This window comes from Periplaneta americana, chromosome 3, assembly GCF_040183065.1.
Source record: "Periplaneta americana isolate PAMFEO1 chromosome 3, P.americana_PAMFEO1_priV1, whole genome shotgun sequence".
NCBI lineage: Eukaryota > Metazoa > Arthropoda > Insecta > Blattodea > Blattidae > Periplaneta > Periplaneta americana.
In genome coordinates, this window is record NC_091119.1 from 69,899,972 (window position 1) to 69,926,984 (window position 27,013).

The 27,013-nt window shown below is 34.9% G+C and overlaps 1 protein-coding gene across 1 annotated transcript in view; it reads right to left on the reverse strand.

The window, feature by feature from the left end:
* Nucleotides 1-27,013, reverse strand: part of mei-218 (meiotic 218) — a 47,478-nt gene that overhangs the window by 16,423 nt on the left and 4,042 nt on the right. The window contains exons 2-5 of the mRNA XM_069822625.1: nucleotides 24,132-24,315; nucleotides 12,313-12,439; nucleotides 6,923-7,205; nucleotides 1,723-1,882 (exon numbers count right to left, since the gene is read on the reverse strand). Of these exons, the coding sequence (XP_069678726.1) occupies nucleotides 1,723-1,882; nucleotides 6,923-7,205; nucleotides 12,313-12,439; nucleotides 24,132-24,315 (754 nt within the window). The remainder of the gene's footprint in view (nucleotides 1-1,722; nucleotides 1,883-6,922; nucleotides 7,206-12,312; nucleotides 12,440-24,131; nucleotides 24,316-27,013) is intronic.

Below are 27,013 nucleotides of genomic sequence, written 5' to 3' on the forward strand. Positions count from 1 at the left end.
GGTTCAGTTCATGAGACGCTGCTGTCGTGTACACAACGAGTACTCGATACACAATAAAGAACAAGATTTAGCCAAGAAGAAAAATTGCAGGTTAGTGCTGCAATAGAAAATGATGAACAAATAAGCAAAATTGCTAAGCGATGCAATCTAAACTTATCTGTTATTTGCAGGATAAACAGTGACAATGAAAAGGTGAAAGCTTTTGCAGAAGAACTGAAAAACAAAGAGGGTAATGTAAAGAAAAGAAAATGTATGAAACTTCCTGATAACAAGCAATTAGAAAATGAAATTTTTGAATGGTTCAAGCTAAAGAGAAGTGAAGGAATTCCTATGTCAGGTGAAATACTTCATGTGAAAGCAACGTGAAATTAACAAACTTGGTGGTGATACAACATTGGCTAGCAATGGGTGGTTAAGGAATTTTAAAGCATGTCATGGCATTCACCAGATCTCAATACAAGGCGAACAACGAAGTGCTGATACATCATCTGTTTCTCAATTTGTTAAGCGTCAATATCACAAACTATTTATTCAGTGCATGATAAGAGATGATTCAAATAGAAATGTCCGTGAGCTTATAAAGCAATACTCTATATAGTCTATAAAATATGCGATTGAGAACATTGCAAATGCTTGGAATAATGTATCCAGGCAAATTAAAAAGAGAAGCTGGAATAAATTAACACCCAGTAGTTAAATTGACTGTAAGGTATCTGGTTAATGTTCAGAGATTATTATGTAATTAATTTTATAATTATTATTTCACGAAATAAGTGAATTCCCGGAAATATATTTGTTGTTTATTCAATTTTTGTTGAAATTATGTAAATATTATATTTATGTTTTATTCTGTTTAAAGAGATGTACGGTATATTTTATTTATAGAAGGAATTTAATTTTTCTCATGACACTTAAAAATGAATAGACTATTTTGGTATTTTATATTTAACTAAATAATAATAATAATAATAATAATAATAATAATAATAATAATAATAATAATAATAATAATAGTAATAGTAATAATAATAAATAATAATAATAATAATAATAATAATAATAATAATAAAACAAGTTCATGTTAATCAGGAACAGGTTCGTTTTAATAGTTTTTCTATGTCCCTCTTTACTGTATCTACAATAACATCTGAACAAATGGAGGGATCTTGCTACGTCGAGTGAATTGTCTCGGGAGAACTTAGTGTTTGCAAGGTATTCCTCTAAATTGGAGTTCTACTGTACTAGTAAAAGTCTCGACTGTTCCCAGAACAAAAAAATACATGGAATACAGATATGCATGGATTTCTCTTCCTTAAAGGATTCTAAATAGAATTGTAAATCTTAATGTTATGTATGAGCCAACGGTGAGACAAACAATTTATTTTACAATTTATTTTAGATGATCTGATTTAACAACACTCCTGGAAAGGAATATACTTAGAATCTCATTATAAATCCCTAATATCGTCTAAATTTTATACTACCAGTACTTCTAAATACCGATTTTAGAGATTATAAAAATAACGTACAGCCATTTTAATGACATGCATCTACGTAAATTGCTAAATTTGTAAATAAAGTCTGATATACCTTCTGAAATTATATAAAATTCTGCAGTATAAAACAAAATATCATCTACTTACTTGACTGTGAATAATTTGTATGCGTCTTTTAGTTAAAGAAAATAAAATTATAAATGAAATAGCGGTTCTGATTACTCACTTAATAAGAGTGTGGAGCTGAGTCTTTTCAGCTTCCTTCCCTCCAGGAGCCCAGCAACGGTATGTCCACACAGAGCACTGAAGAGGAAATTTTGAAGACACAGCGGATTTTGAGAACGGTAACATCTGTGTGTCAATTGTCACTTGGCCACTTTCAATTGCTGAAATATTCATACTGTATATTACAACTACAGTATATTACCGTATACTTATGTTTGCAAGTGTTTCATATTATTTTTCCTGTCTAGGAGAGCTGAAAAACTGTTGGACATAAGCCCTACTCTGAATATACACTGACCGGCAAAAAAAGTGATACACTTCAAATAAATTGCATTTTTTCTATATAATTAGGCACGAAAGAATTCTCTTCTCATTTTTAAGATGTTTGACACTTAACACTTGTTGTCTATGCGGATTACGTGAATATGTTAGAAGAAAATTCACAAACGACTAGGAAAAACACGGAAATTTTACTTGAAGCAAGTAAAGAGATAGGTTTGAAAGTAAAAAGAGGAAGTATATGATTATGTCTCGTGATCAGAATACTGTATGAAATGGAAATATAAAAATTGGAGATTTATCCTTCAAAGAGGTGGAAAAATTCAAATATCTTGGAGCAACAGTAACAAATATAAATGACACTCGGGAGGAAATTAAACGCAGAATAAATATGGGAAATGTGTGTTATTATTCGGTTGAGAAGCTTTTGTCATCTTAGTCTGCTGTCAAAAAATCTGAAAGTTAGAATTTATAAAACAGTTATAATAATGGTTGTTCTATATGGTTTCACAACTTGGACTCTCACTTTGAGAGAAGAACAGTGATTAAATAAGGGTGTTTGAGAATAAGGTTCTTAGGAAAATGTTTGGTGCTGAAAGGGATGCAGTTACAGGAGAATGGAGAAAGTTACACAACACAGAACTGCACGCATTGTATTCTTCACCTGATATAATTAGGAACATAAATCCAGACGTTTGAGATGGGCAGGGCATGAAGCATGTATGGGGGAATCCAGAAATGCATACAGAGTGTTAGTTGGGAGACCGGAGGGAAAAAGACCTTTGGGAAGGTCGAGACGTAGATGGGAGGATAATATTAAAATGGATTTGAGGGAGGTGGGATATGATTGTGGAAACTGGATTAATCTTGCACAGGATAGGGACCGATGGCAGGCTTATGTGAGGGTGGCAATGAACCTGTAGGTCCCTTAAAACCATTTGTAAGTAAGTAAGTAAGTAACACATTAGAACATCCCTCTGAACTGTTTGTGAAAAGAAATTGAGGATCTGACCATCTTTAGGGAAGTTTATTGCACCCTAATCTCGGAAGTACTTATTTTTATGATTTTATTGAGGGTAGCCCAATAAAGCTTTTAAGGTTTACAAATTTGTGGCAGGAACCCTTATTGATGATCTATGGATATCGGAAATCATTTTGAACCAGTCAATAAAATTTTAGCAACTTATTCATGTGCTGTTGTGAGTAAAACATGCCTCTTAGCCGTGAAGATATCGCAAGGGCAGCTATTTTGGTGGAGGATGGACGCAGCCACAGCCTTCGTTATATGGCTTGGGTCATCAGAGCATTGCTCGGTAGCATTCACAATTCAATGCAACGCTATAGTGAACTTAGACCATATGACAAGAGACGGGGCTCAGGCCGTAGAAGAAGCACAATTGTCAGGGATGACAGATTTCTCACCCTGCAAGTTCTGCGTGATCGCCATACCACAGCAGTACAGGCAAGAAATCAACTGGAAAATGTCAGGCATGTGAGAGTGATTGAGCGGACAGTGACGAGGTTTCCAGAATCTAATCTTCTGTCCAGAAGACCTGCATATGGACCCCAATTCGAGCCACACCACAGGGAAGCGCGCCTTTTGTTTCGCAAGGCTGCACCATGGATGGACTCCAGAGGCAGTGGACCTCTGTCCTCTTCACTGATGAGAGCCACTTTAACCTGAGGTCTGCTGATGGACGAGAAAGGGTTTGGGTGTGGAGAAGACCTGGAGAAAGGTACTCGCCCATTGGTTTCTCCTCGAGGACTCCATTTGCAGGCGGCTCAGTAATGGTGTGGGCTGGCATCAGCAATGTGGCTCGCATTGAGCTCATGTTTGTCGATCAAGGGACCCTCAATGCAGAAAGGCACATCGAAGAGATCCTAGAGGACCATGTGATACCCTTTGCACCTTTTATTGGCTAGAACTTTATACTCATGCACGATAATACCCATTCGCATACTGCTTGTTGTGTTGTGCAGTACCTACAGGAAGTTGGGATACGAAGCTAGACTGGGCAACTCGTAGTCCCGACATAAATCCTATTAAGCATGTGTGAGATATGCTCGGAAGGAATGTCCAACGGCGTGACATCAACACTTTGGCGCAGTTGAGGGCAACTTTGCTGGAAGAGTGGGATCTCATCCCCCAAGAGGCCCCCCAGCAGTTAGTAGGCAGTATACCTCAATGCTTACAGGCTGTCATAGATGCTAGGGGTGGAAATACCCTTGTTTAGTGATTAGTGACCTCAATAGGTGCAGTGTAAACATTAACTTTGTTTTCATTGGCATTAAATTGACAAAATCGTGATGCGAGGTACTTTAAAAAATTTCAAGATCTACAAAAGTTACAGAAAATTGTGAGTTACATGTATGTTGCTACTAATGTTTCAGTATTTTTTATATTCAGATATGTTATTTTCATAAAATTATCATAAATATTTGAAGGGAAATATTTTTTATTGTAGTAAATTAAGATTTTTATAAAAATGTGAAGTGTATCGCTTCTTTTGCCGGTCAGTGTATATACAATGTCACAAGCAATTCGACGTTTTGTGTTAAACGACTAATTTCCTTAATTTCAAAATGTGCTAACATAGTACCGGTAATTGCATTAAATATGCATATGTATACAATCAGATATCATTCTGCATTGCAAGCTATGGTACATGCTTGTTACTTATGATGAGCTAAGAACATGGATTATATGAGTGATGAAGAGCAATATCCAACAGCAAAATGATAATAATAATAATAATAATAATAATAATAATAATAATAATAATAATAATAATAATAATAATTATTATTATTATTATAATAATAATAATAATTATAATAATAATAATAATAATAGTATTATTTATTAATTGATAGTTCAAACGTACATAAACTTAATAATTAAAACTGTTATATGTACAAATAATGATTATACACAATAAAATAATAATAATAATAATAATAATAATAATAATACTAATAATAATAATAATAATAATAATAATAATAAACATGAGAGAGAAAATTAATTACAAAGTATATTCTATGTGTAACATAATTCAAGAACATTGGTTTCAAGTACCAAAAAAGTAAATGATGTCAGGAAACTCTTACTGGAAAATAGAAACACTGTTGGAACTCGCATTAAATTTTTTACGATATTACATCACCTTATTGCTTCAGGAAACAGTCGTCCTTGGAGTATACCTACTTCGATAAAAGCTGAGTTAACCAAAATCATTCTGAAATATATTTGGCAAAACTCTAAAGGTAATAGTGGTATGAAACTCCCACACGGGGAAGGAAGAAGTCATATATTATGCCATGTGGGGTCGGAAATAACTGGTTATGTATTAAATTTTAAATGGCTTTTTCGTTTTCGTCAAAATCCCAATACCAGTACAGGTTTTATCATTCAGAAATTAATTCTCAAACATTTAAAAAGTGATTCACAAATAACTTACTGTGTTCATTAGAAGAGGATTCCTTAATAAAATTTTGGATAATGCCAGTTATCTTCTCATGATCATAAATAAAATTCCAAATACAAACACTACGAAGTAGGAAATAACAGAATAGTTAGAAAAAAAAACAATATTCATTACAATCCAACAGACACAATTCCTGAGTTACTGGAACTGGTCGTACCATTTAAAAGTCAACTGAAACAATACGAATTAGATAGAATAGTTAATGAAATGGGTCAAAGTCAGTGGTGATATTCAGTCGGTTCACACGAACCGGTTCTTAAATTTCACATTGTTCCACTAAGTCCTGAGACATTTGTTGTTTTATTTTTGAAGTCCAATATAATCCTACAGGTCAAAAAAAAAAAAAAGTCATCGGCATGAGGAAAAATGCTGAAAAAATTCTTCAGGTTATAATTAGAGCACAGATGCAGGTATATTATACTATACTTCGAGTCTCTGTACGTATTTCTTCTAACATAATCATATATGAAGTATAATATTATACTCTGCTCTCAGGACTCAGGAGGATATTCTCTAGTGATTAGGCTACCACTTTTTGCTGATATGTTGCGAGAAATTTTAGAAGATAATCAAAACTATACCTGTCAGTTCTGCTGAAGCGAAAAAGGCATTTATTTTATATACACACAACAGAGAAACAAGCTCAACATCAGCAACATCTCGCACCAGATGTCAACCAAACCCTGAAAGAATGGGATCCAACAAAGTATGTGAAGTCGTGGCTGAGGAAAGGGAATCAAAGTGCAGATGATCTGACGATAAAAAGGAGGAGGGACGAGGAAGTAGACTCAGAAAACGAGAAAGGAATTTGGAGTCTTCTTTTAGAATAAGTGTTTTAAAGTACCTCTTGTCAATTCAAGTCATAAATCACAATATAAACATTATTTTTATCACTACCTCCCTTCCAATAGATTTTTTCACTCTATTTCTAATACTCGTGAGGGAGCCGGTTGTTAATATGTTTGAATATCTCCACTAGTCAAAGTTAAGGGAGAAGTCACCGACCGAAACACAACTTTCAGATTAACAGATGTCGAAGAGCTTCTGTATACCTAAAGCACGAGTCTCAGTCTTCTTTAGTGACATTGTGTATTGTATTATTCATAACAACTTCAGGAGGAAGATTTCAACAAAGAAATTGCCAGAGTGTGCAGTCTATTGTAATATTTATAATTAACTTGCGAGACGAAAGTGACGATTCTGAGTTAAATGATGAAGACGAAAATGAAGATGTAGATAAGAGGACATTCCTGAACTGCTTGCTGTTTTGTTGTTTTAAAGTAATTAACACTAACAAGGTAAGATTTTCATTTTTGCTTAATTTTTAGTGTGTTCTGATATACAGAGTTCCCACACCTACTGCACAAGCACTGGCTGTCCTTCATATGCCATTAAGTATTGCACTCAGTTTAATGGTTATTTCACTAAGTTTACCTGACAGAATTGCTGACCGCAGATTATTGGACTTATACTTAGCCCAATCTCCCAAAAAGCAGACACCAGTGGATGCCAGTAAAAGATATCCCGCTTCGAGCCAGCAATTTCCTTGCTCGTCATGATGTGCTGTGCCATGCAAAGATCCCCAACTTAATGAGGAACCATTTGTGACACAACGATTAGCCAGGACACTAACACGGGAAAGTAAGCGGTGAGCAATCAGGTAGTCAGAACCCACTGCAAGTATTGGTACTGGGGGACGACTTTCATAACTCCTACCCTGAAAAATAAAAAATAAACGATGTGTTCTGTTGAGTTTTATCGCCATAAAAATAAAATTAGAATCCCTTATACAAATGTCTTCCTCACTGCATTTACTATATCATCCTATTATTAGTAATGCATACTGTACGCAACATAATTAAAATCCTTACTCAGTTTTAGCTACGTTCCAATGTAATTATGAAATCAGATGACATTATCATCAGAGCAAGAGTATCATTGTGAGATGAATCTGGAAAACAAGTGGAGCATTCTTTTTAAAATACCTGTCTCAATATCACTAGATGCAGTCATACGCACCTCGTAATCTAAATATTACAACGACAAATATAAAATCCTCGCCCAGTCTCATGGTCTAGTAGTCAGAGCTTCTGGCTATAGTTCATGAGATCCCGGGTTAGATTCCCGGTTAGAGCACAGGAATTTTTCCTTCAAGGGGATTATCCCTGTGTTCGTCCATGGTCTGGAATTTAGGTTAAGTTTAGATTTAAGACCTCTCTTGGCACCACATTATCATAATCATCCTATTATATCATCAGAGTAATGTAACTCTGCCTTCCAGGCACCACAACCTCAGAAGTGAGTTACAACTAAGCCACTGGCCAGGAGAGAAGATCAGAAATGTTTTAAGACAACCTGGTGGCATTGGCTAAAAAAAATACAGGGTATATCTATATAATATGTCCATAATTGTGGGGGCGTATTCCTGACACCAAAACATAGCAAAAAGTTCATATAAATATGGGTCCGCAATCCCTTCGTAAGGGAGTTATGAAAGGAATTTCCTGTAGTGACCGCTGATTATGTAATTCACTTGCATTTTTCCCACTTTCTTCATTACAGTTGGTCATGGCATTTGTTTTGTTTTGTCTGATTGCCTTTTGTCCTGTTTTGTATTATTCACAGTAACATTCATCATATCACAAGATGTATTCAATGAGAGAAATTACGGATATGCAATACATTTATGGCCTAGCACATGGGAATACGTTAGCAGCACGTCAACTTTATGCAGAAAGGTACCCTAGGAGCAGGGGCGTATATTGTGGAAAAACGTTTGCACACATCCACCAACGCTTGTTAGAGACAGCTGCATTTCAGAAGAGCGTTTCAGATGTTGGGAGATCACAAGAGGTACGAACCTGTGTGCTTGAAACCCCATCAACTAGTACAATAAGTATTGCGAGAAGGGAAGGCGTTGGTCACATGACCATTTGGAAAATTCTTCATGAAAACCTTTCTCTACTTGTATCACCTGCAACGTGTGCAAGGGTTAAATGAGGCAGATTTTCAGCCAAGAAGAACATTCTGTCAACGCATGTTAGAGCAGTGTGCTGTGTTCATACAGTTCTTACCATTTATCCTTTTCAGTGATTTACACGTGATGGCATCTTTAATTATCATAACAATCACATCTAGGATTATGAAAACCTAACGAAGTACGACAAGATAAACATCAACATAGGTTCAGCCTCAATATGTGCGGTGGAATCATTCATGATCATCTTATTGGCCCCTATTTCTTCCCGGATCGTCTTACTGGAGAAACCTACGTGCGGTTTCTCAGAACTGAGTTGCTGCATTTACTTGATGCTGTACCTCTAGATGTCATCCAAAGAATGTGGTTTATGTACGATGGTATTCCACCTCACTTTACTGTGATAGTTCGCCAGTATCTCGATAACCAGTTTCCGAACAGATGGATTGGTCGAAAGAGATCCATTGCATGGCCTGCCCGATCGCCAGATTTAAATCCAATGGATTTTTACCTCTGGGGACATTTAAAATCCTTGTTGTATTCAACACCTGTACCTAATATCGATATTCTGAGGTAGCATATCCAAAATAGATTTGATCAAATCCGTAACACTCCAGGGCATTTGCACAGAGTACGGCAAAGCATGGAACGCAGGCTCAGGGCAAGCATCGAAGCAGGAGGAGGTCACTTTGAGAAATTTTTGTAAATGTGTGTTGTTAAATATATCACATGTATCATTTACCAATAAACTCATAACTCCCTAACGAAGGGTTTGCGGACCCATGTTCATATGAACTTTTTTTTATGGTTTGGTGTCAGGAATATGTCCCCACATTTATGGACACATAGACAGATTTAATTGCCTAGAAAGGAGTTATGTAGAGTTTGTCTGACAGGAGACTTCTCTGTAGTAATAGGATCCAAAAATAACGTCAGGACTAACGATATTAAAGTTGTATCATTATCTTCATTGCTATATTATATATATATATAAATCCTTGAAAAGCTGTAAGGAATTCAATTTAGTGAAAAAAATAATAATAATAAAAAATAAAAAAAAAAGATTAACATAAATATTTCGATCTTCAATGAAATGATAATTCAAGTGAATGTACCATGAATCATAGTACAATTCCTAAATAAAGATGAAACAGTGAGCCATGCCACTAGGGAACGCTTTCCGATAATGAAATATCAGTACATCATGTAATGTAATTTTAATTTTATAAATTTTCATAAACATCTCTCACTTATTCATCTTTATTCAATGCTTTATGGAGTAAGACTTTTCTGTTAATTTGTTTGTTTGTTTTTTTTTTTCATTTTAAAACTATTTTAAATAAAAATATGAATTAATATGTACAATAGCAGATAAAAGTAATGGCCCAACTCTCTAGAACTTAGAATATTGAAGTGGGCCATTACTTTTTCTGGTACCGTACATATTAATACATATCCGTTTTTTGATATTTAATTCAGAGAACATACTAACAAATTTTAACATGAATAAGGTCAAAGTTAAAAAAAATGCATTAGCTATTTTAAAAACCTGAGACTGTCTTTTTTGGCACTGCTTGAATTTATACCGTATCCTAAACTAAGTGACACAAAGTTAAAACAGGTTCTGTCTAGCAACCCACAGATTAGGAAATAGTTAAAAGACAAGATATCTAATACAAAGTTAAATGAACGTGAATGTCTTGCTTGGTTGTTTCTTAAAGCTGTGAAGTTGGCTTTCTTGGCAACAAAAAGAAAAAAAAACTGTTTGGGATTTAGTCAAAGGTCTTTAAAGCTCCACTTCATGAATTCGTATCTAGAGTTCTTCCTGAAAATTTTCGTTCTATAAGCGATGAGTACAGGGAACATTTTCATCAAGCTATTACTATGATGAAGAAAAGTTACCAAGTAAGATGTCATCCACCTATGATGGGGGACTACTGATGGTTCCTGTAAAGAGAAATGTCTAGCTCATTTTATAAGAGAACACTACAAAATAGTTATTTATGATACAAGTTCGTAAAGTTTCTCTTTCTGGCATGAGTGTAAAGTTTGTGAAACGAGGCGCAAATTTACATTAAATAAACATTTCAAGTAAGATCACGATCTCATGGCAGTCTAAACTCAGAACTATTAAAAAATAAGTACCCATGGAATGACAGCCTGTTTTATGTTTTATTCATGATCACGATTTCATGGCCGTCTAAAGGCACGCTCCCACTTAGCAGAATGGAATCGCACAGAATTTATCTTCACAATGTATTTAAATGGAAGATAGCAGAAAGCAACATATCAAATCGAACCGAATCGAATAGAATTCATGAGCTAGAATATTTATTTCACTGCTGGAACAGAATTTCTTATTTCGTGTATGATTGTATGTTCTCGTGAAGTCTTCGTGAAAAAACAAATGAACCATATCAATTTCTGGTAGCGTAATTTGTTTATTGAAAATTATTGCTGAAATAGTACATATACAGAAAATTACAATTCAGTAATATTAACGAAGAAAAGTTAATAATAATAATAATAATAATAATAATAATAATAATAATAATAATAATAATAATAATATTTATTTGTCAGAAACCAGTGTACAAGGCCTGGATATGACATCGTCATGTTCGATAATATACACACACACACATACACTCACACATGCACAAACAAACTTAGCACAAATAAATATAGACAAGTAAACAAATAATTATAAGCAAATAAACATACATAGTCAAATAAACAAACACTGAGAAATAAACAAAACAAACACTGAGAGATAAACAGGGTATGCTGTAGGTTAACACATTTATATAAGGACAGAAGGTATAATTAAAATACAAAGAGACAAATTAAAATATAAAGAAAGGGTTACATTTCTAAAATAGTACAATATTTACATCACACTCCATGAATTCACTCACTGAATAGAAAGGTCTGTTAAGCAACCATCTATGTATGGAGGACTTAAACCTATTTATTGGTAACTTTCTCGCCTCCAATGGTAGCTCATTAAATATATTTATGCCATTAAAAAGGCAGGTATTTGAGCTCACACTCAATCTGCACCTTGTGTAATCTAATTTACCTTTATTTCTAGTGTTGAAAGAATGTATATCTGATCTAGTCTGATAAAAATCTATGTTGGATCTAAGGAATATCAAGGTTCTGTAAATGAATAGATTGTAAACTGACATTACTTTTAACTCTGGAAATAGTGGTCTACATGATTCCTTGGTATTTTTATTGAATATTACCCTCAGTGCTCTTTTTTTTAGTAATAAGATGCTATTGACTCCTGTTGCACTTCCCCATATATGAATTCCATAGTTAATAAATTTTGTTCAAAATGATCTGCTATTCTATGATAAAACACAGAAGTGCTACTATAATAATCATTATTAGGTACTTGAAGCAAAATAAGTAAAATAACGGAAACATCAGGTGAAAATTAAAATCCAAAGAAGCACTATAGAAAGAAATTTTGTTTCATCTCTCAGAAGAAAGTCAAATAAAGTGAAAATTCTCCAAGTGTAGACCTTCATCTAGTTAAAATATCATGAATCCAGTATTTCTTTTTCTTGTTATGGATATTTGGCGAAATGAGGCCGAGGATTCACCATGTGATAACCTGACATTTACTTTACAGTTGGGGAAACCTCGGAAAAAACTAACTAGGTAATTAGCCCAAGTGAGTATCGAATCCATGCCCAAGAACAACTCCCAGCTCGAGGTAAAGTAATTGCTGTTTTGGGGAACATAAACAGGCCATCCTATGCTTATCATTTGGTAATATTAACTTTCTTCCTATTTTGTATACAAGTTATTTAAAAAGAAATAAAAATCCGTATACCTGCGTCGCAAGGCTGAGCAGCAATCCGAGCTTGAGGTGAAGCAACGTTGTTGTGGGGAACAAGTCTGAAGCCAGTTGAGCAGCAAGCGTTGCAACCAGAGCCCATGGGGAATGCGAACAATACTCACTGAAATCATGCAATTTATCAGGTAAGTGTAAATAATTGATGAACCATCAATTCTCATGAAAAAGAAGTCAGTATTTTCCTACAGTCCTCAAGAAATCTGTTACGGGGAAAGCCATCTTGAGAAATATTTCCTACAAAAATTTAAATTTTTGCTGACATTCCCATTTCACCATTATTCTATGAAATTCTATCCCTAGCTTATAGTCCATGTATTGTTGTTGTTTTCTAATGCCAGGCGTTTGACAATAAAGTCATTTGACCTCTTGCACTCCAATAATTTTCAAAGATATTATCATGGTCAGCCACTGAAGCACAGATTTTTTAGGTGTTTCGAATCCATTTCTTGGTTATAGTCCATGTGACATTTCGGACCTTTTACCTCAGAATATTTTATAGAATTATTATTTTTTTCAAATCGTCAGATAATTTGTTTCTGGTGGTCTTTATTATTTTATTTTATAATTTTATGGTCTCTTTTAAACATTGGCTTGAGTATAATAATTCTTCATTTTTACGATTTTTTTTTTTACGAATAACCTTGTCACTAATGCATTTGTGTACCTGATTTTATTATGACAAAGTTTTCAGTTTGTATCTGTATTTAGCTTATGGTATTATTTTATTTTGTTACAAAGAATTTTATATAAGGGCGCAAATACCTATAGCAGCTGACACGCCCTTTATGACCTCATTAATTAACGAATTAACTAACTAGTCCATGTACTTTACAGGTGTAGTTTAAATTTTTCATAATTATGAAGTACATGATGTTTCGAAGATTAGATCTACATTCGTCTTCAGATGAAAAAGGCGTAAAAAGAGTTAAGTTACATATCTTAGTCGTTGAAGTTATTCCAAGCATTTAATGTAACCAGACATCCCATTCTGAATGGGACAGTCCCATTTTCAAAATTTCCATTCCAGTGTATCGACAGCTCTTGTTGGGACGCCTATTTGTCTGTTTTGCTGGAAAATGCAAAAAACAATCTTGATTAACAATGTTCTAAAACAGAATGATGTTGAAATATGTAAGCATAGTTATCATTTCAAATGTTTCCTGCGATTCGAATATTAATGACAAAACCATTTTCAGTAAAATTGTTTATGTGAATTAATTTATTAGTACAGACAAAGTCACTCAATGGAATAGAGAGGAGGAAGAAGTCCATATGAGATGGGTAGAAATGTTACAGCATTTCTCCTTTCATTTATAAACATAGCTAAAATTGTAGAATATAGTTTATCCTTGCCTGGAACCACTGTTCCTATAGAAAGGGTTTTTCCCATAATCAACATCGCAGAAAACAGAATTGAAGTTTAGCACACTGAAGGTACTGTTAGCTCTTAACACCTGACATATGTACAGTGTGTGTGCATTGGATAGATTTTAAATGTTTCCTGTTACAGGATAAATTTATTTATTTATTGTTAATTGAATTGTATTTGTATGTTTAATTGTTTTTAATTTGTAGTGAATATATTTACTGAAAGTTTTATTTTTTATTTATTTATTTTTTTTATCCTTTCAAAAGTGGGGTGCGCAGCTTATTCGACTGTGCAGGGTATTCGATAAAATACGATAATTCATCTGATAAACATAGCTAAATACACTCCTACTTGAATACAAGCCTTGTAGGATAGCAATATGGATTGGTGCAATTTCTCTTTTGGCAGAAAATGTTTACATCCGACTTATAAGAAGAGAGAAATTGTAAAGTTTTGACATTAAAGGCTTATCTCTAAACACTGACTTCACTCGTGGTACCAATAAAACAGAAATGTAAGATAAACTTCGTACTTGTGATTTTCCATGCAGTCTGTCTCACACCATTATCTAATTGAAGCGGTCGGAGCTGAAAGGCATTAAGTCAAAATTGGACATTTTTTTATTTAGCTTATGAATTATTTAGGCAAGACTTACTGATTGGCGCAAGAAAAAATTAAGTCAGCCTTCTCCTTGTACAAGAAATTGTTGATACTGGTAACGTGAACGGACGAGAAAAGCATTAAGTTATTGATTTCCTGCTTTTCAGCGCTGCTCCATGTCACACCATGAGAGGTTGATCAAGTAGCAGAGCTGCTGCTTTCCGATTCCTGCCAATCCTGTGGCCTTGTTTTTTTAGTGGGTTATTTTACGAAACTGTATCAACATCTCAGGTTATTTTGCTTCTGAATGAAACGAAGGTGATAATAGGTGAAATGAGGCTGGGGTCCAGCACCGATAGTTACCCAGCATTTACTCATATTGGGTTGAGGGAAAACTCCAGAAAGAACCACAACCAAGTAACTTGCCCTGACTGGGATTCGAACCCGGGCCACTTGATTTCGTGGTCAGATGCGCTAACCATTACTCTGCAGGTGTGGACCCGCGGCCTTGTGATATCAATGTTTCAATGTAATATGAGTCATAAGTGACTTGGTATTTTTACCCTACTTTATTCCACTTAGCTTATATTTTGCTGTATCATAAGAGATGTAATTTACTGTATTCTGTTCATTTAATTTTAAAATGACCAGCAACAAAACTGAAGAGGAATCCTTGTAAATTCAGATGCCATAATTACCCTACTATATTCTATTTAGCTTGTATTTTGCTATATCATAAGAGAAGTTGTAATTTATAACAATCTTTTCATTGAATGTAGGTGGTATTTATGTTACAAATAGGTACCCTAAAATACTATCATGTACGAGACGTGTTCTTAAAATAAGTTCCGTTTTCAATTATAGCTGTCGCATTGCTGCAATCGTTATTTTGCGCATCCATGTTTTCTTCTTCAGTCCTCAGGCAAGCTGTGCATGCAGTTTCAGAGCTTCAGTCCGTGTGTGTGGTTATTTGTGATCAGTTGAAATGTTTAAAGTAATCGAGCACCCCGCCGACTGTGAGATGCTGTCTGTTATCCATTTCTTGAATGCGAGAAACATCAAACCAGCTGACATTTATCGTCAACTTTGTGAGGTGTATGGTGATGATGCCATTAGTGATGGAATGGTCAGGAAATGGGTTAGGAAGTTCAACGAGCGCTGCGTCTCTGTGCATGATGAGCAGCATACCAGTCGGCCATCTTTGATCAATGACGATTTGGTGCGTGCTGTCAATGAAAAAATTCATGAGGACAGGAGGTTCACAATTTCTTCGCTTTCCTTGAATTTTCCACAAATGTCGCAGAGTGTTCTCTACAAAATTGTGACAGATCGATTATGATATCGAAAATTGTGCTCACGATGGGTACCCAAGATGCTCACTGAGGAACACAAAATCAAACGAGCTTCCAGTGCATTGAGCTTTCTCACACATTACGGTGACCAAGGCAATGAGTTTCTTGACCATATCGTGACAGGTGACGAGACTTGGGTGTCTCACATGAAACCTGAATCGAAGCTTGCAGTCCATGGAATGGAGGTCTCTGCATCGCCAAGGAAAAAGAAATTCAAACAAACCATGTCAACACGCAAGATCATGTGCACTGTTTTTTGGGACAGAAAAGGAGTCCTACTCATCGAATTCTTGCCTCGGGGTGAAACCATTAATAGAGAAACCTGTTGTCAGACCTTGAAGAAGCTCCATCGTGCAATTCAGAACAAAAGATGTGGGATGCTGACCGACGAAGTTGTGTTGCTTCATGACAACGCTCGGCCACACACAGCTCGTGACACCCAAAATGTCATCTCGAAATTTGGCTGGGAACAAATTGACCATCCCTCCTACAGCCCGGATTTGGCTCCGAGTGACTTTCATCTCATCCTGCACCTCAAGAAGTTCCTCGGTGGTCAACGTTTTGATGACGACGATGAAGTGAAAACAGCAGTGCGGGAGTGGTTCGCATCGCAGGCGGGCGAATTCTACAATGAGGGGATAGAAAGACTTGTGCCATGACTCGATAAATGCCTCAGTAATGGTGGAGATTATGTTGAGAAGTAATTGAAGTGTGGGGAATACAATGCAACAAAAATGGTTTGGAAATATCTTCCAGTTTACTTACCACACCCTTTTGGAACTTACTTTAAGAACACGCCTCGTAATATTTTATTATGCACTAAAGCATTTATAAAGTGTAAGTAGCAACCACGGAGCTGAGAAGCATTAAGTCAATTTGTTTAAATCATTTTTTTAATGTGTATGAAGCACTGAATTTTTCTTTCTATTGTGGCACACATAAGCTAGGGAATTACCGTATTCTACAGCTTAACATAAACATAAATTTACTTTTTTTTCTTCACGATATAATGTTTCTTCTTTCTCCTGAAAAGTTGCAAAAACTGACTTAATGCCTTTCAGCTCTGACTGATTCAATTACTGGACAGGATGTATTTAATCTGTCTGTGGCAGTATTTATTTAATTCTTAAATCCATCCTTACCTAAAAACTACATACCAACCAAGAATAATGGAGTTTCACGCGATCCAATGTATTTCATAAATCCCCTCCCATCTTGTCTTTATTCAGATGATATCAAATGCGTGTTGTATGGCCCACACTCCATCCAAATTTGTTTTCCTTATTGAGGAATCGTGTGGAAAGTAATATCTAAGAGACACATTTCAGGGAGAATTTCGGCAAGAATTCTTCAATCTTTCAGTCTTTGAAATGAATAAATCAGAAGCATTGTATTGTTGTTTATAACTGAGATTGGTTGCCTCATAGTGGCTTAAGGCACCAGTATACAGTATTTAAAGTCTACAAGTATTAGGAGGGTTTGTGTATAAATTAACAGTAATATCTAATAATAAAGGTAAAAATTTTACAACAGACGAACTGAATACTGTTCCACAAATCTATAATAACGCACGTACTCTGATAAGATAAGTTTTGCTACTCTGTCCTCGAGAACGTTACAAATTTAACACTGGATTATGATATGTTTTACAACAAATTCCAGTGAAATATTCAGCTCTCCTTTCATGTTTTGACACTGTACACTTCTAGCCCTCACTTCTTGTTTCGTCAGTTCAAAAACTGGGAATTATTATCATTGTCTGTGATATTGAAGCTAGAAGTTACGAATTTTAGTACCAGTTTATTATGAATGATATTTAATGGACTCATAGAATTTGGAAACACACCTAAGAAGGTAAAATGATTTACATTTGAAACAGTTAGGGAATCGAATGTACAAAACGTCAGACAAATTTACACCTAAGTAGTGTTTGTATTCATTTGCAGTTAAAAAAGGGATAGTAGTATCATCACCAGACATCGGATTCTAGGGCAAATGCCTATTTTGTTTCTTTAGGAGAAAAGTAAAAATAATTATTAATATTTGTGTTTCATGGAAATTGAAAGGTATTCAAAGAGTTTTATAGTGCCCTAAAATGCCCTAAAACGGTTATTAGAGCCTAATTTGTTAATATTCGCCTAAAAATGCCTAACTCACTGTAAAGTTTCGCATTTTACTCTTACTTTTTATAATTCATACATGCATTCACTGCGAAATTTAAGGCATTTAAAAAGTGGAAAGTTTTCTTCACACCGGCCATGAAACCATTGATAAAGGAAACAAAATGTTTTGAATCTCACGACACTCGCAATAGATTTCACCGAATTTAACATGTTTGGAGGCATAAATGCCGACAAAGAACCAACCTTAGTTTTGAAGCAGGCAACAATCACAACATGTGTTGCTACCGATTCAGAGATATACTATACTATAAAAATGACTGTTTTCGGTCTGAAACCGATTAGCTGTACTGCCCTTCAGAGTGTCATAAAATCACAATTTTTGGAGAAAGAGTGTTTTTGAAATATTTATGACAAGTCGTAAAACTGCGAATTAGTAGGGTAAACCGTTACAAAATATTTAAAAGAATGGCCCTCCTAGTGTTAACACTACCAGGAAATGCAACAATAAGTGGAACTTTGTATTTTTGTCCAATTGAATCTCAATAACAACTGTTCATTTGAATGCTCGTTAACAGTTGCTCTTTCCCTCACCTTATTTGTGTTGAGAATTTTGAGCGATAGGACGTTTTCCTGTGAAGTTTAATGCGATAATGCCGAAAAATATAAGTGCAAAATCTACATTGATTCGGCAATGGCTAACAGAATATTCAGAATTCACTTATGATGGAAAAATAATATTCTGCAAGATTTGTAGCAAACAGGTATGTAACAATAGTTGAAATATATAAATTCTATTAATTTTAATGAGTAGGCCTATAATATTTATACATTGACTGAGCTATCCTGAGGTATAATTCTTTTTAAGACCACTACACTTTAACCTTTTAAATTCCGATAGTTAAAGTATTTGCAGGTCATTAAAATTTTGATTGTTCGAACCCACTAACTTTGTGATAGAAATACGGCAATACAACAATTAGGATTTTATTTTAATTCAGTTTACTTTACATTTTTAGATTTCGCAAGAAAAGAAGTGCCACCTAAAGCAGCATGTGCAAGGAGCGGCTCATAAGGCTAAAGCTCAGCAGAAAAATCAACTACAACAAACTTTACTAACACAGCCTACTTCATCCAATCTCAGCAGCAATTTCTATGCTGATTTAACCAGAGCGTTTGTTGCTGCTGACATTCCCGGGAATGCAATTGAAAATCCGGTTTTAAGACAGTTTTTACAAAAATACTGCAAACAAAATATCTCATCTGAGTCGACACTAAGAAAAAATTACTTAGACAGAATATACAATGAAACTTTAGCTTCCATTCGGGAGGATATAGGTGATTCTTACATATGGGTCTCTGTGGATGAAACCTCAGATCCTATGAATAGGTATATAGCAAATATGGTAGTAGGAAAACTTAGTCCTGATGGACCTTCGATTCCACACCTCGTATGTGTTAAGGAACTTTCGAAAGTGAATAGCCAAGCCATTGCTTATTTTGTAAATAGAGGCCTACAGTCTTTATACTCAGGTAATATAGACGATTCTAAAGTTCTGTTGTTTTGTACTGATGCTGCCTCATACATGGTTGCTGCAGCTCCACTTCTTAAAACATTTTATCCTAACCTCACGCATGTAACCTGTCTAGCACATGGCCTTCACAGGGTTTCTGAAACAATCCGGAATGAATTTCCTCTTGTCAATTGGTTTATTTCTAACACAAAAAATGTTTTTGTAAAGCCCCATCCAGGATTTCAATATTCAGAGAGAACTTTCCAGATATCCCACTCCCACCTCAGCCGGTTGTTACACGATGGGGAACCTGGATTCAGTCAGTGGTGTATTATTCTAAGTATTTTAAAGAAGTGGTCACAGTTATTGATAAATTACCTGAAACTGATAGTGCAGCGTGTGTGAAAGCAGTGAAAGATTGTCTGAATGACTCACGAGTGAAAAATGATATTGCCTACATAACATCAAACTTTTCTTTCATACCTGCAAGCATTGAACAATTAGAACGTGAAAAATAATCTCTTTGTAGCCAAATAGCAATAGTAAAGGAAGCTCAAGTGAACATACATTCTGCTTTGGGCGAAACTGGGAAAAAAGTTAAAAATTAGTGGGACAACGTATTAAATAAGAATGTAGGATTTTCATTGTTGGAAAAAGTATCAAGAGTGATATCGGGGGAAAGTGTAAATGTTCCAGTATTGATGTTTCTATTGTACCTAATTTAAAATTTGCGCCTCTCACATCAGTTTCGGTTGAAAGAAGTTTTTCTGCTTTCAAAATGATTCTCAGTGACAAAAGGCAAAGGTTAACTGTGGAGAATTTAGAAAAAATTCTGGTGGTGTACTGTGCAGATAATTATAATAAAGTCTGAGCATGGAACTGAATTTCAATAACTTAAAATGAGTAATCTTGATATCAATAATCATTATTTCATTAGTTTCAATATATTAAATTTGTGCAGCTCTGTTTATAAATATAATATAGTATTCTTTTTTAATGTTTAAACATACTTTTTTGTGCGTATTTTAGTGTATAACTAAAAATTTCAGTGAAAGAAATAAGTATGATACCTTGATGTGCCTAAAATGCCTATTTTCATTAAAATAGAGCCTAATTTCACAAATTTTGAGCTTATTTTAGGCGCCTAAAACTGCAATTTTTAGTGCCTAAAAATCCTATGTCTAATCATCACATATGTTACAATGATTCGAATGTCATATACCGCGAGAAAAATAACAGCTACGGATTTATTGACATTGATATCTAAACCATTTAATAGCCATCGGTTAAGATAACTTGAAATTTTCTTTATCACTTCCATACAAATGATTTCTCAATATCTGAACCGATTCTTTGACGGCACTAATGGCTATTTCCTTCACAATGCTGTGTGTTAGCCCTAGGTTTTTACATTTGTTGGCAAAGAAGGAGGGTATGGTACCTCGTGCCCACCATCACATCTATTACATCAATGTGGGACAGGCTATATTTATCTTTATAGAACAGGATTGTTGGTTCATAGATGCGTTTCTTTTCACTGCCCACCTCATGCAGTTGATCTGCATGTATCTCAAATCTGATGGTTGGATCGAGAATGTATGCCAAGTTGTTCTTAATGGTAATAATATCAATTCGCCGAACACTTCCTTGTGTGGTTAGTCTCTGCACCTCTTGATGGACTGTAAAGCCTACTTCATTCAGTGCCTCGGCCAGCATAGAACGGACAGTATGGTGGCGGATGTTGCGAAGGGCCTCAGTATAGGGCAGAAGCCAAGTATATGGGGAAGAGTTTCAATCTCGCTGAGACAGTGCCTACAGCAGGTACCATCCCGACTTCTACCTGGTACAGCTCGGACCGGAGTGACATAGCCTACTATTTTAAGGGCGTCTATCCATTCCGAGAGGGTTAGACCTTTATGATTTCTTATCCAGCTGTTTTCTGGGGGGAGGAGGGAACTCTTTGTTAAGAATCACTCCTTTACCTTTTTGTTGCAATATACACCAATTATCAAATTTTTTTTCTCTTAAAGCGTCTCTGACTTTTCAAGAGTCCACAAAATTTTCACGATTATTTTAAAAAGATTTAGCAGGAGTTAATTTAATGCTATTTAAACATGTTTTACTCTCCTCAATAAGATCCCTAGTGGAAGTAATGTAAGGATCATTAGTTTTGTGTAATAACCTTAAGTTGTTAATATGTTACTAAATGAGCCACTGAAATGTAACGGAATGGTATAGTTCTTTGTTAAAAATAACAATACGGGTTTCAAACTGATTTTGTACGTTTAGTGAGCATCTCAAGATGCATGCATATAAGAGAGGTTGTCTACTACTTGACACTGTAATGCTCATTATTACAGCTTGTAAGTCGTTACAAGAACATGATCAAACATGCATTATTAATTTTTCTACTTTCCTGGAAGTAGAAAGACTATTACCAGCAGCTTTTACATACATCTCAAACAGTTGATTGTCGCATCACTTCTTTGCACGACCTATATTGCCTCTTCTTTACAGCTTATAATGTAATATTTTCGTAGGGATCCTTTAGTCATTCAATTCATTTCTTCCACATGCTGATACAGGAGTTTCTCTATTTGCTTATTGTGTCATGTAGGCTATCAATGTTTATAACAAATATAAATGACACTTGGGAGGAAATTAAACGCAGAATAAATATGGAAAATGCCTGTTACTATTCGGTTGAGAAGCTTTTGTAATCCAGTCTGCTTTCAAAAAACCTGGAAGTTAGAATTTATAAAAACGGTTATATTACCGGTTGTTCTGTATAGTTGCCAAACTTGGACTCTCACTTTGAGAGAGGAACAAAGGTTAAGGGTGTTTGAAAATAAGGTGCTTAGGAAAATATTTGGGGCTAAGAGGGATGAAGTTACAGGAGAATGGAGAAAGTGACACAATGTAGAACTGCACGCAGTACAGCTTACTGTAATCTTATAAATTTCACTTCTCTTGCCTCTAATTGCATATTCTTGTCGGCCTCGGTAGCTTACTTGGTATAGCGCTGACCTTATATGCTCGAGGTTGCGGGTTCGATCCTGGCCCAGGTTGATGGCATTTAAATGTGTTTAAATGCGAAAGGCTCATGTCAGTAGATTTACTGGCATGTATAAGAACTCCTGTGGGACAAAATTCCGGCACACTGGTGATGCTGATATAATCTCTGCAGTTGAGAGCATCGTTAAATAAACCATAATTTAAAATTTTAAATTGCATATTGTTCATTTTGACACTCCCTGCAACCCAGAATTTTGAAACATAGTCACAGAAGCAATCTGCAGGGTGCGAATTAATGGGGGAGATGGAGGGATTTCCCCCCTGTCATAAATTCATATTAACATCCCTTCCAGGAACAACTTTTATCCCCCTCAGAAAATATAATTGTTTTAAGGGGAGGCAGAGGTGAATATTTCAAAATCCACAAGATTTATCCGATTTGTTTGAAATTGATCGTGGATACTAAGTATGTTATTAGTAATGGACATACCAAGTTTCAACTTTCTAAGTACAATAGTTCTGTAAATATTAATAATTTTATAAAACTTTATATCGTTTGATATAAAATGCTCCATGCACCATATTGTAAGAAATTTTCAATATTTCTTTTTATTTATATGTTCAGAGAAAGTATATAAATAATGATAAGTATTAGTTTATTATGGGAATAATATAGTAATACAGTTATCTTGGTTTTAATTTCATACTTTAAAGGGCACAAAATCAAAAACTAACATCGGAATATGAAAATATAGTGCATAAAGATAATAAAAATGGAAAAAACCAAATTTTCTTCAGTTTTCTTCAAAATTTCACCTCTGCCTCCCCTTAATACGAGTATGCTCTATAAAGTATAAAGTAAGCAAAGAAAATAATATTGATGTATTATCACCGGCAAGCTGACAACAATCAATAACTTAGGAATTACTCATCTTATCTTAAGCCTGCTCATGGATATAATCAACTCATTCAAGTCAACTATTTAAAAAAATGTGATCCAGTCGTGATACAGAGGTGAGTTTATTCCTTACCAGTACTTTATTATTTTTACTTTCAATGTTTACATTTCATCACAAGAATGTCAACAACACCAATAATAATAATAATAATAATAATAATAATAATAATAATAATAATAATAATAATAATAATAATATTTATGATAGTCTCTATCTAGGAATCTATCCCCCTCTCATCAGAAATCTTAATTCGCACCCTGGCAATCTGCATTTCAGAATTATGTTATTTCATGGTATCAGTATCCTAAACAAATCACTAGAAGCATTGCCATCGTCATCATCATCATCATCATCATCATTTGCAAATCAAATATTAAATCCCAGTCTCCCACCATAGTTTCATAGGACATCCCAAATTCCTGCGACTCTGTGGATTATACTATGATACAATACGTTAATGTATTCTGATGGAGGGCATCCTTTCCATGTGTGATTTCCAATTTTGACGGTATTTGTTGGATATAAGCGACAACTGAGTCAATGTGAAGGTAGTTCATGATAATTACCAATATTTCCTCAGTATTCAAGAAGTGAACAACCCACAGTTCTCATGAATTGCATCTCTGCAGAAGTCAGTCATCATCTCTCTTCCGTCCTTTTGATGTCCATGCCTCACTACCACACATAAGAACAAGTCGAGCAAGTGTCTTGTAAATTTGTAGTCTGGTGTATCTCTGTGTATGCAAAGGCTTGAAAACCTGATTTAAAACACCTGCAACTTTGACTTATCACATCTCCAACTTTAACTTATTTTGAGAAACATTATAATGAGAACAAATCTTAAAGATATAAATAAGGAAACAAACCCAAGTTTTGCTTGTAGAGTAGAAATTGTTGGAGGAAGATAAAATGATAGTGGTACTTGACGATGAATTTTAGCAACTGTACTTGGCACCCATCGCTGAACGTTCCATGCAAGGAAATGTTCATTTGTCTGTAAGCCAGGAATGTTGTAACGGACACCCAATTCCAAATCAGTTGTTAACTCATCTGCAAAATCACAACATTGTATCAACAACTTGAACATAAATCCTTACAAATACAAAGAAAAACTTGATATTGCATGATATACCAGGTGTATCTCTTGCCCCTAATCATTGGGATGTAGATATCATTTTATGGGGTGACAACGGAATTCACGTGACTCTCGTATAGAGAGTGGTTTCGTAGACAATATTGCATTTTATAGAATGACAACGGAATTTAGGTGTCTCTCGTATAGAGAGTGGTCTATATAACTTAAAAACGTAGTGTCAAGGGATACACCCGGTATATAGTATAATAAAACTATAAATTTACAGATTCACTTGGTACACTTTTCTAAGTAGACTGTGTATTACCTTTTTACCTCAGGTAGCCATTTTTAAAGAGAACTGAAATTAGCCAGGAGGTGGATAAAATGGTGTTGGGGCAAACTTGGGCGTTTTCCTTCATAATCACTTCACTCTTTTGTAATATACACGTAACTGATGCAGTACGGTATTATTTTATTTAACGACGGTTTCAACTGCAGGGATTATTCAGCATCGAAATTAAATGTGGAAGAAAAATGAGCCAAATTTTGCTTGGAGCTCTCTACCAAAGGCAGGGCTCTCTTGAATGTCATAAAGCTACAACATGGGACCTACAGCTTCATTTTTTTCCCCATAGGAAGTTATGCTATGGATTTTGGCCCGGTTTGAACTCCGAAAACTCGGATCCAACTACCAGCATGATAACCATGTGACCACCGAGGATACCTGATGTAACAAGGAACTGAAAACTGTTGTACTGGAGATCGTATTTTAGCTTTGTAAAAAAATACCGGTAATAAGTTTGTAGGTGAAGTACATCTCATAGAACACTGTAAACAATTAAATGTCTGAAAGAGATTTCAATGCAGTGCTCTTATTAATTTGAAATAAGTACCGGTATTTAAAAAAGCATCAAGTATATTGGCTTGTTGAATAGTCAGCACACTTTTTAAATCACTAGAACTGTACCGGTATTCAAAATAAAAACACCGTGTCATTCACAAACGAATGCTGTTTTAATTTACATCTTGATGACATACTTGTAACACTTGTATCCCCAGTACATTTTTTCTATGAAAAAAGGTGTTAGTAAGCTACTCATCAAAGTTTAGAGGTTATACAAATTTATACGAGTAGCCTAACTGAGTTAGAGACGTATTGTTATGAGCAACTTCTTTTTCATGGAATCATAGCTTGCTGTTTGTGTCCACTGTTGATCATACGTTTAATTTTGCTAATCCATTAGAGAAATTTTCATTTTAAAAATTTCAAAGAGGAAAGGTGCCAGTACGGTACTGTGTAGGCTACCATTGCGTACCGTACTGCCAGATAAAGAGCACTGTGTATCACTAATGATTTGGTGAATTTGTTATTACAACTTTCCTGTGTTAATTGAAACTATTAGGTATTCTACCTTAGTTACTGATTAGTTTCGGTTTGATATTCGCTATGTTCAGATTATTATTATTACTGTTATTATTATTAAGATGTACTTAATAGTAAAAATGGAAATAAATTGGGAAGCATTTCTTTAGATTCTTGGAAGGAACATTTTGAGAATCTTTTACAGGAACATAGGAATGAGTTTTTGGTTGGGAATTATGTTATGGAAACAGAAGTCAATAACTTCGCACTGGACATAGAACTGGTAAAAATTGTAATTGAACAACTTAAGAATGGTAAGTCTTGTGGGCCTCATACTAGTTCCGGGGTCATGGAAGCATGGGGCTCTACCTCCATGCTCCTCAAGTGCCTTCATGGCATGTGATGGGGATACCTTTACCTTTACCTTAAGTCTTGTGGGATGGAAGTGTTTATCCTGAACTTATTAAACAGGGAACAAATAAATTGTTTGAAATGTTGAGATTACTTTTGGAAAGATGTCTAAATGGAGAAGAGATACCTAATTCGTGGAAAATAGGACTTATATCAGTCAGCCATAAAAAGGGAAAGAAGGATGATTGTAATAATTATAGAGGTATCGCAGTACTCAACACAATCAGTAGAATATATGGAAAAATTTTGAAACATATACTAGAAGCAGAATATAAAGGGAGAGAGGATGAGGAACAGGCAGGTTTTCGAGCAGGGAGATCAACAACTAATCACATTTTTGTGGTTAAACAGTTAATGGAAAAGAAATGTGTCAAAAGACAATCAATACATTTTGTATTGGTTGATTTAGAAAAAGCTTATGACTCCGTCCCACTAAAGAAATTATGGGAAGTATTGAAGAATAAAGTAGAAAACAAACTTCTTGTAAATGCCATAGGCAAATTATATGAAAATGCAACCTCTAGGATAAAGATTGGGGAGAATGTTTCGGAGGAATTTCTAGTTACAAAAGGCTTACATCCAGGGTGTAATTTATCTCCAACTTTATTTACGATATATATACAACAAGCTTTACAAAATTGGAAGAAGAAGTGTAAAGATATGGGAATACCTACTGAGAATTCTACAATTTATACTCTGTTATTTGCAGACGACCAGCTAGTTATAGCACAGGGCTATGAGGACATAGAATATATGACCAGAAAACTTATAGAAGAATATAATAAATGGGGTTTAAAAATAAATTTAGAGAAGACACTATATATATATCCTGTGGAGAGGAAATGAAAGATTTGGTTTTAGAAGATGGAATGGGATGTATCAAAGGATGTTAGGAGTAT